Genomic DNA, 10,795 nt, shown 5'->3' with positions numbered 1-10,795 from the left:
TGACTACCAGTCTTACAATATGGCTACCAGCCTTACAATATGGCTACCAGTCTTACAATATGGCTACCAGCCTTACAATATGGCTACCAGCCTTACAATATGGCTACCAGCCTTACAATAAGGCTACCAACCTCACAAAATGGCTACCAGCCTTACAATATGACTACCAGTCATACAATATGGGTACCAGCCTTACTATATGGCTACCAGTCTTACAATATGGCTACCAGCCTTACAATATGGCTACCAGCCTTACAATATGGCTACCAACCTCACAAAATGGCTACCAACATCACAAAATGGCTACCAGCCTTACAAAATGGCTACCAACCTCACAAAATGGCTACCAGCCTTACAATATGGCTACCAGCCTTACAATATGGCTTCCAGCCTTACAATATGGCTACTAGCCTCACAAAATGGCTAAATCGGAATGCATCTCCATCTATCTGAGAAGAATCGGAAAGGGGGATGCAGGGGGGAGAGATAGAAGAGGGGTTTTACTATTCCATGTCGCTATTGCCTAGTGTCACTGCACTGCCTCCCTCTGCTGTCTCTGTTCTCTACAGCACGCCCCATTAGAAATGACTTGAAATGGGTTGAGAAAGGCCACTTCAATTCTAGTGAGCTTGGTACCGGCACAGAAAATGTGTTTATTGTGGATTTATCTCCCCCAAGATACAAGGAGAATAGCTACTTGTTTTAATAAAAGGTTGGCGTCACCTCTCCCTGGCAAATGTTTATTTTGGATATTTCTCAAATTCTCAAAACCATTCCCAGACAGAAAATATTCGGCAACACTAGAAACCAATGTAATATGTGAAAGTTTCATTCCAGACAAAGTTTCTATGCTGGCGAATAATTTAATGCATTATCAAAATAAGTGTTAAATACCAACCGTGGCTTAATCACCATTATTTCTGTCATGTTTCCAGTCCTGGTGTAGCGTTCATTATATCCACTGCTGTTTCTGTTGTAAAAGGTCACCCCTGACGTTGCCTGACAAGCTAATATAGCTCTATGGAGAGCTCCGAGCAGTGTACCAGAGCAATGAAGGGCCACATTCTCCACAAAGGGGAAAGGTTAACGTCCGTCTGTCTAGCACTGAATGACTGCATGAGAAACAGCTCCTGCAACAGTACTGTGTACTTACTGTGCGTGCACACAGCATAGAGATCCAATGATCTTGATGCCTCTCAATCTTCCCCATCAACCGTTTTGAAACAATCATCCCTATCTCTCCCACACCAGTCCTCACCATATCATTTGCATTTCAATTTATCCTTGTCACATAATCAATCAATCCTTCAAAGTGGAATTTGCATAATTAAGCATGTCATTCCTTTTCATCTTTAATCTTCGTTAAGGGACTTCAGATATGACAGTTCCAATTAGACCCCATTGTTTCCATGATCCATCAGTGAGTGTTGTAGCTGACCGTTTTCCTTTTTTCACATCTAGGAGTGTTTCCCTGTTATTGTCATCTTCCCTGCTGTAACTAGTGGTTCATGATAGATGTTGTTTTTCCTCCGACACAACAGTGTGCTGGACTCTCTCCGTCCCTCTCTCCATCCCTCCCTCACCCCCTCACCCCCTCTGCCTCCCTCCCTTCCTCCCTCACCCAGGCAGTCTGGGGTCTCATGTAATTTAGTTTTTCCCCCGACACAACAGTGGGCTGGTCTCTCTTCCTCCCTCTCTCTTCCTCCCTCACCCAGGCAGTCTGGGGTCTCATGTAATGAGTTAAGAAGTGGACTGCCTTTTCTTCTAAATATAGAGCAGCACTTTGTTCTCTCTCAATCAGCATTCACCTGCAGACCACGACTGTATCTCAGAACGCAATAGTGTGTTTGTTCTCCAGATCACAGAGTGGCCTTGAATAAACATGTGCCTTATAACGTGCCTTACAAGCAGTGGTTAGCCAATGATCAAAGAAGTGTCCTATCTACAGCAAAGGGCTTCAAGTTTCATGGGCTTAAAATCTAAGTCCAAGGGTTTTGTGGTCTCCATGTCAACGGGCCCACATTCTCAGAACGCTGTGGTGTGTTATTTCTTTCACTTCTTTTGATGAAATGGATTTCAATCTGAGGGGATGTGGATGCCTCAGTGGACGAGGAGCTGGTGTGTGTGTGTGTGTGTGTGTGTGTGTGTGTGTGTGTGTGTGTGTGTGTGTGTGTGTGTGTGTGTGTGTGTGTGTGTGTGTGTGTGTGTGTGTGTGTGTGTGTGTGTGTGGATGTACTCATCCGCCTCTTAGAGACTCAGCTCTCCTGACAAGTGATAAAATAATCATGAGAACATTTGTTGCTTTTGAGTAGGGAGCCAGAGAGGGAGAGGGAGTGACAAGAGTAGAGTGGGTAGGGGAAAGCAGAGGTACGGATATATATACAGTGGGACAGAGGAGCCTCTTAAAGAAGAAGTTTCAGGTCTGTGAGAGCCAGAAATCTTGCTTGTTTGTAGGTCACCAAATACTTATTTTCCACCATAATTTTCAAATAAATTCATTAAAAATCCTACAATGTGATTTTCTGGATTTTTTTTTCTCATTTTGTCTGTCATAGTTGAAGTGTACCTATGATGAAAATTACAGGCCTCTCTCATCTTTTTAAGTGGGAGAACTTGCACAATTGGTGGCTGACTAAATACTTTTTTGCCCCACTGTATCTACTCGGTATGATTTCCTTGAAATGCAAAGAAACTTCAAGGAAGACGGGGAAAAGTGGTAAAAAGTAAGATGGGTCAAAAATGTTGATGATGAACAGAGTGAGGTCTGCTTTAAGAGACGTCATTCACAGGCTGTGGGTGACAGCAGGTAGAGATGGAGAGAGTAAGGGAGAAAAGAGAAAGGGGAGGATAGATGTCTGAAGGTGCTTTTAGCTGTTTTCTGGCTGTATAATGCCCAGAGATGTCAGCAATAGTGAGACTGCATTCAGCTGCATACGCTCTCTCTGTCTCTCTGTCTCTCTGTCCGTCCGTCCGTCTGTCTGTCTCCCTATCTCTGTGTGTCTTTCTTCTCCTCTCTCTCTCTCTCTCTGTCCCTCTCCCCAGCATTGTTTAAATCCTGAGGGAAAGAGATTAATGTGGATGTCTTGAGGACAGACAGTGTGCCTGGACCAAAGCTCTTCGGGTCCAGTAGATAGATGCCCCAGGGGTGTGAGGAGGTGTAGAGGGGTGAAAGGGTTCCTAATTGCGGTCAAATGGTGCGGTCAGTCAATTGCAGGATTTGACTAGAGACAACTGGTCAGATCCTGTGAACCCAATATGGTGTGAGTCCAGTTCTATGGGTTTTAGCTGAGGCTGGGCTCTCATCTCAAGGTAGACAGTGTAAATGATTTTATTATTATGTTTACAAGCCCTTATTCAGTGTACTGGATAAAAGTGTTGAAGTTTAGCTTGTAGGCCTTGGACCGCGAGTATATGGTTAGCTGTTCACAATGTTAGCTGTTCACTGCCCAGTATTCCTCATAAATTTGGAGGTTCATGAGCCCGTGTGTGTGTGTGTGTGTGTGTGTGTGTGTGTGTGTGTGTGTGTGTGTGTGTGTGTGTGTGTGTGTGTGTGTGTGTGTGTGTGTGTGTGTGTGTGTGTGTGTGTGTGTGTGTGTGTGTGTGTGTGTGTGTGTGTGGCAACCAAAGAGTCTCATGGACTGGAGCCTGCATTGAGAGATGACTTAGCGCCTTGCTGAGTGCTAAGAGTATTTGACCAGACTTGCAGGCATTCCTCAGTCTGACTCTGAAGTCTGAACCAGAGCCTACTCTCTCACTGGGCACACCAAATCATTTCAATGTGGAAATGTGGGTAATATTTGGTTGAGATGTTGATCAATGAGATCTCAACCTTTATTCACCTACTCAATAAGACAGACAGAAAGAAGTGTGTTGAATTCCCGATGTGATGTCATTATGCTTTCAACCATCTAAAAGCACAACCAAATTGCAATGGAAAAACAATATCAGATATTGGGTTAAGGTGTCGTCTAAATGTGTTATCACTGCACTTACAATCAGTTGTAAAAGCAGGAGATTAATCATTTGTGCCACGGATTTAGACTGGCTTTAATTCCAGTTTGTCTACAAATTAATAACTGTTGGAAAATGAATTCACGTCTCCATCTCAACCAAAAATCTATGTTAAAGAATAGGACGATATAAAGTTTGATTTGATTTAGTCCTATTCTTTAACTTAGATTTTTGGTTGAGATGGAGACATGAATCCAACATATCAATTATAAACGTTTAGACAAACTGGAATTAAAGCCAAAGTGGAATTAATGCCAGACTTAGGCCTAGTACAAACAGCGCTCTATCGCCGCACCTAACAAAAACACTTCACTGTCTCTTTGGAAGAGCGGGGATAGAGCGCCGCCAGAAACGATTAAGTGCGCCTCGTCGGACTTTTGATAATAGTTCGGCAGCCTCTGCCGCTCTTTCGGCGCGGTGCTGGTGTTCTATGTGGCGCACCAGAGCAGTTCTTCTACTGTCGGGAGACATGGAAATGCGTATAAACACATTTGAATTGCATGCAAATAAAGGTTGCTTCGCTACCACACCCACAACGGAAGCACAGTCATGGTCTAATACATGGTATTGTATGAAACCAATACGTACGCCAAGCAAGGCTCTTAATCGTGCCAGCCCGCTCATAATTTCTATTCACTTCAACTCGCCATAAATTCGGCGTCTGAACTGTGCATAACTATGCAAGCTGAAAATAACTCTCCTTCAAATGTTTATATCTGGTTGCGTTGACAACCAAACACAATTCAATATCCAGTTTGTCTACAAATGAATCATTTATATGTTGGATTCACATCTCCATCTCAACCAAACATCCAAGTTAAAGAATAAGACTAAATCTAATCTAATCTAACTTTGAATGCACTTTAAATAAAGTTTGGTTGTATTTAGTTATATGCTTTAACTTAAATGTTTGGTTGAGATGAAGATGAGAATCCAACATATTAATGATTAACTTGAAGATCACATTGAAATCAAATACATCGTAGATGTATAGACCTATACTCTATATATTGTCTATTTTTAGTTGAACCATGGGTTGAATTGAAACGATAGCTGTTAATGACTTTGCAAAATGATATATTGGCCTAAATAGTATAATATTGATGATATGACTTGTAACTTATTGTTACATTGTATTTGCTCTGTTTAAACGTACCCTTTGGAATGACTTCGATAGGAACAGTGAATATATTTAGTTATTTAGAGATCTAGCGATAATCAATCATTCACGCGTCAGCACAATGGTAGTGGTCAGTGACAAATATCAAAGCCAATCTCTGGATGGGAGACCAGTAGGAGGTGCTGCCCAGCCTATATGTATTTTTTATGATAGTGTATATAACATTGAAGATCTGACATTGTTTCAAAGGTACAAATGCAACATATGTTATACATGTTGAACATTGGTTACAATTATGACATAATTCTGTGGTTGAAGTTCCATCCTCAAAACAAGTTAACGTTGATTACTTTTTCAAACACATTGTATTTTGCACGTAGATCCACGACACAGTAAATTGACAAATTACATTGAAACAACATTGATTCGACCAGTTTCTGCCCAGTGAGGTATGTCTCTACTCAACCTAGACTGTATTTGACTGCATGGATTTTATAGAGAGAAGGCCTCTATGGATCATACCCTCTGTGCATTATCTCCACTTTATCGTCAGATAAGAAATTTACTAATTCATTTTTATAAAAGTCAAGGCATGAGTGCACTATATTTAATAGTCTTGAGTGATCGTTCACCTGTGCATTAAAACGAACCAGTCTTACAGCCAATTCAAATCTATGCATTTGAACAATATTATATTTTACACAGTTATTTATGTAAGTAATTGTGTGCAAATGGAAGAAAAGTTTAGACTTGTGTCTAAAAAACATTTCCTTATAATATATTATTATAATAGACTAATAACATTATTATTGTTATTATTATTATCATCGTTGTTGTTATTACTGTCGTGACATTATTACTATGGTTACTGTTATTGTTATTCCTATTACAGTGCAGTATAACACGCACACGGTCCTCGATCACATTTAAATGTAACTCATTTGTTTAATATATACTGCATATTTATGCTGCTCTGTGCGATAGGCCTATGCCCTACATGAATAAATCTAATCTACTGCAACATGTAGCCTGTGACATGTACAACAGATATCAATGAAGAGATACGAGAACGTCACGTTTATTCGTAGCATGCTGCACTTTTCATTCAAGTTTCATCTTTGTACAAAAAATCATGCAGCATCAGGTGCATTCAAAAAGTGCAAAAACAGTAGGTCCAAATACCACTTTGTACTGTAGGCTACAGACCAAGCCGCGTGCATGCTGAACTGGACATGAGAACAGTCGCTAAAGCAGTGATGGGGTTTGTTAAACATGCAAAATCCCAGCACCTTGAGTATTTGCCAGACATGCTAATAAGAAACGGGACCAAGAAAAATATATATTTTCAGAGAATTCCCAGGTCCAAAATGTATAGCCTACTGTCAGAACTGAAATGGGAAAAAACATACAATATGCATGCGTAAAGTTGTTAAACAATCATGGAAATATCGACTTTTTCGAATATAAGTTGAGGTAACAACGTGTAAACATTTGTATCACAAGAGTCCATTACTTTTTTCAAGTTGACAGTCAAAAACAAAACAATATCCAACAGCCTATATGCGTAAACAACGATGCATTCCTGGTTCTCCTTAAACGTTTGATGTGAGGAATTGGCCGCGCTTGACTGCAATTGCAGTCTACATTGGCAAACATATTTTGCAAGGAAATCAAACGCATTGCATATCATCGCGTCGCCCCAAATACAGCGTGTTGAGGCTATATGTCCGTGGCGCGCGGCTACACACCATTCTCCAACCCAGGCGCCATAGACTAGCTGAGTCCTATCATCACCGGGGCCTCTATGTCTTTGGAAGGTCTCCGGTCCTTCACCATAAAGTTAATCATACTCTCCGATTTGATCATGAGGTTGCAGCCGAGGAAAAAGATGCCGAAAATGACGGTGAGCGACAGTACGCACAGGACCGCGATCTGTACGACGCGACTGATAAAGAGTTTCCGCTCGTCCGGAGGTAGCGCCAGCGAGCCGCCGTCACTGGTTGCCACGTCCGTCCCGTTGCAACAGTTCACCAGAGTACCGGCGAGGACTTGGCTCCTGTTGAATAGTGCGCCCTGAGCTTGGTCGAAGAAGGAGCCGTTCATGTCTCCGTGGATGTCAGTCTGACAGCGCTAATGGCAGCAATGGGCGCACGCGGTTCCACAGACACACACTCACGGCTAAACACTGTCTCGCAGTTGCACTTTGCGTCATGTGACTGTGAAAACAAATCAAAGTAAAAATCAAATGAGAAATATATAATCTTCTTTTAAATTCGGTAATAACAGCACTACCAAAAGCTGATATGTCGGTGCGTATCAGCAGAGAGAAACTATCACAACCCTAACCAGATGCCGTATTCACCATCATACTTGCAAGTCAAAGTATTAAACTGAACACAACTTCTACGTAGCTCGAACCTCTTAATTAAGCGGGTCCCATTGGACATCTCGAAGGAGATTTAAGTCTGTATGTAAGACTGCCCTGCATGCGCACCTGTGCCCGCGTGTGTGTGCTTTCGTGGCAAGTCTCTCGTGCATTTTAAAGGGCTGAAGAGTTCCTCGTTGACTAAATCGCTCTCCACGAGGGGAGTGGGTGGGCGGGTGCGGACAGTAGACAATTGAACGATTTATGCAGCCCTCATCGACTGTCAGCGACAGCAGGCATATAGAGTGTTATTATTAGAATATGTCATCAATGGCATAAGGATTGGCATTGGTCTGTCACCACCAACACTGAAGAACTCCCATTAGATGATTTCTGATGGATGTAGAGTATGACAATTCGTTCTAACCTTAATGATGGGAGATACGTGTATCAATCTCTACAACACTTCTCTCTCTCTCTCACGCTTCATGTCTCCCTGAAGTGCAACCGTTCTAATATCCACCGCATCATAAAACAGGAGGCATTACAACAAAGGAGGGATCGGAAAAGAACCTGATGTACTGTACAGTTCAGTTCTGCTCTCATCCTCCAAATGCCACCGTGACAGTATAACCTTAAGCACAGTCAGAGAGAGAGACACATTCAGAGACAGACGTCCTGAATTGAGAGATGGAGAAATGTAATCAAGTTGATCAATCTGGGCAAACTTTTCAGCAGAGAAATCTATTTCCATTCCTCCTCTCTCTCCATACTTTGTGTGTGTGTGGACTCCAGTGCTATTTTCTCTGAGATTAACAGCCTCCCTCTGTTTTATTAACATGCCTTATTCAAATATCAGTTTCTCTCTCAAGTGCACAGTCAAGCTAGTTCAGCTGCGGAGGAGAAAACTCCCTCGACTAACATTGAGATCTCTGCAGTACCGTCAACGAGATGCAGGTTTAGATGCTCTGAACAAACGGAAAGCAACCATAATCACCATCAACTTCATGCAGATTGAAGATTGGGTATGAGAGCTTATTGTCTTTGCCCCGTATGGAGTCAACCGTATCAACCATGACTTTGTATTGAAAAACGTACATGTACCCTAGTGATAGGCTATATGATTGGCTATACATAGTCTAGTTACTGAAAGAGTCTCCAAGGCTCATATTATGCATATCGTCAATGATTTGTAAGGACTTTTTCCCTTCCCAGTTTGGCTTTCGGTGTTGAGCTTGTGTCAAGATAGAGGACCTCACAAGGAGCCTTAAGAGGCTAATTGTATCCAACTGTTCATATTCTTCTTCTCGCGAGGTCCACCTGCTACAGTAATATTATTCTCCTGCTGCCATTACCATCTGTTATCTTTAGTACCATCAAGCCCTCTTTAATGGCCAAACGGGGAACTGTATTCTCATAGGTCATTATCTCTGGGCTCCACAATGACTTTGTGTAGAGAACATTGACTTGGAACAGAAGTTATATCATTCTGAGTAGTAAAAAGTATTTCTCATCATAGACCAGACCACTACTATTATTCACATGGAACCTCCACGGTTCAGTACTTATTATATTTGAACAGGAGTATTATAATAACCTTACAGTCATGTATGCTTGTCTTGTCCCTGGGCATTGTGGAGTAAGTAGGCTATTATATGAAGAAGTAATGGCACCGACGTTATGGTGAGCAGGTGTAGGCTATGAGGATGCTTTCAAAAATACTCCCTCAGATAATGTGAGAGAATATTTAAGTCCCCAGACCTAATATTATGTTTATCCTCTAAACAAAGCCTGTGAAAACCAATTTAGGATGCTCACGTTATGTCTGGCTATAAGCGGCTTTCCGCTGCGAACTGAGAAGCGTGTGTACAAACAACGATTAGCTCTTTACACAAATATATTTAATTACACTTCTAGGGGGTCAATTACAGTTGATTTATCACTGTATAATAACTGGAGATCAAACAAAGTGTTTTGGTGTCCACCAAGTTGGAATAATCCTATTAGCTTTTCTCATTTCGATCAGGGACTTGTAAATGACAACAGTTGGCGCTAACAACTAATGCTGTGTAGATGTCATTCTGTTCGTTCATTTAATAGTGTATTGTAATTATCGAAACAGACATGGATTTAAATGTCGATTCCTTTGTAAATACAGCCTGCCTCCCCGTTAACGATAAAGCACACAGTCGTCTATTTATGAAACATTAAACTGCAGCCCGCGTCAAATACGGTTACAATACAAAGTACAGCCAGGGACTTTCATTCCTGAATCAAAGTAGAAGAGGAAGTTCTTGAATGAAAGGTATGTTACTTTCAAACTATTTTGATATGAAACTGCTTACAAAGACTTGTTCACAACATTCCCACAGACTTTGAAGTAAATTCATTATATGTTTTCGTCCATTTGCTGCATACAACCTGTTGGTAAAACTGAGGTTTATATGTGGAATACAGAAGTTATATTTTCTGAGAAGCAGCACGTTCTGTTCGGTCAATCATCTACATCATTCGTGACACTAGATGCAATACAGAACTCAACACAGGTCACAGGTGGCATGAGCTCATTATTATTTCATATCATGACACACAGCATGTAGGCCTGTGTATAAATATATAAATAGATATGGAAAGTACATATAGACATGTGTGTCTCAGACTTGTTCCTTAGCAACAGTAGCCCTGTGAGCATAGTGATGGATGGTTGGTAAAGTTATTTTGGTTGAGAAGAGGAGGGAGGGAAGAAGAGAGGGAGAGAGAGATGGGGTGCCTGGAAGAAGGAGAAGGGAAAACGCTTCCACTTAGCACGGGGGAATTGGCAGCCTAGCAACACAAACTAAGTGAAGACATCCCTTAGCAACAGGGAGGGGTTTAGCCCATACCTTCCACCTCCCCTTCCACCTCCCCACTCCACCTTCACCCATGTCTTTAGAGGCCTTCACACAGGACATGGCAGCACCTGAACACAGCAGAGTAGAAGTCCCCACCCTCCATCGCCCACCCCCAACCCCTTCATCCTCACATCCCTTCTCCAGAGGTGCAGCTGTGGGCAGACTTCTTAGGATGTTGATCCAGTTCAATTAGTCTAATAGATTACCCACGGCCAAGTTTTCATTAGATGAACTAAGTGTGTGTGTGCGACTGGCTTGTGTGTGAGTGAGTGTGAGTGGGGGTCTAGATTAAGTGAGAGAGAGAGGGGATTAAGCAACAGGAAACACTGATAAACAGAGATAAGGTTAGGGAGTATAGAGGAGAGAAACAGAAAAAGAGAGACCAAGAGAAACAGAGAGAGAGAGAGA

General features: G+C 41.9%; 1 protein-coding gene across 1 annotated transcript; it reads right to left on the bottom strand.

Annotated features, from left to right (window-relative positions):
- Positions 1-6,187: 6,187 nt before the first annotated feature.
- LOC118384781 (reprimo-like protein) lies at positions 6,188-7,683 on the bottom strand. Its single transcript, XM_035771511.2, has one exon. It carries the CDS (start codon positions 7,232-7,234, stop codon positions 6,905-6,907), a length of 330 nt encoding a protein of 109 aa, XP_035627404.1. The 5' UTR covers positions 7,235-7,683; the 3' UTR covers positions 6,188-6,904.
- Between the last annotated feature and the right edge of the window lie 3,112 nt (positions 7,684-10,795).

This window comes from Oncorhynchus keta, chromosome 5 (assembly GCF_023373465.1).
Source record: "Oncorhynchus keta strain PuntledgeMale-10-30-2019 chromosome 5, Oket_V2, whole genome shotgun sequence".
NCBI lineage: Eukaryota > Metazoa > Chordata > Actinopteri > Salmoniformes > Salmonidae > Oncorhynchus > Oncorhynchus keta.
Note: the sequence above shows the minus strand (reverse complement) of the source record. Positions and strands in the feature narration are given on the sequence as shown.

What these genes read in the sequence shown, in the direction of transcription:
- LOC118384781 (XM_035771511.2), bottom strand. Translation starts at nt 7,234, where the DNA reads ATGAACGGCTCCTTCTTCGACCAAGCTCAGGGCGCACTATTCAACAGG.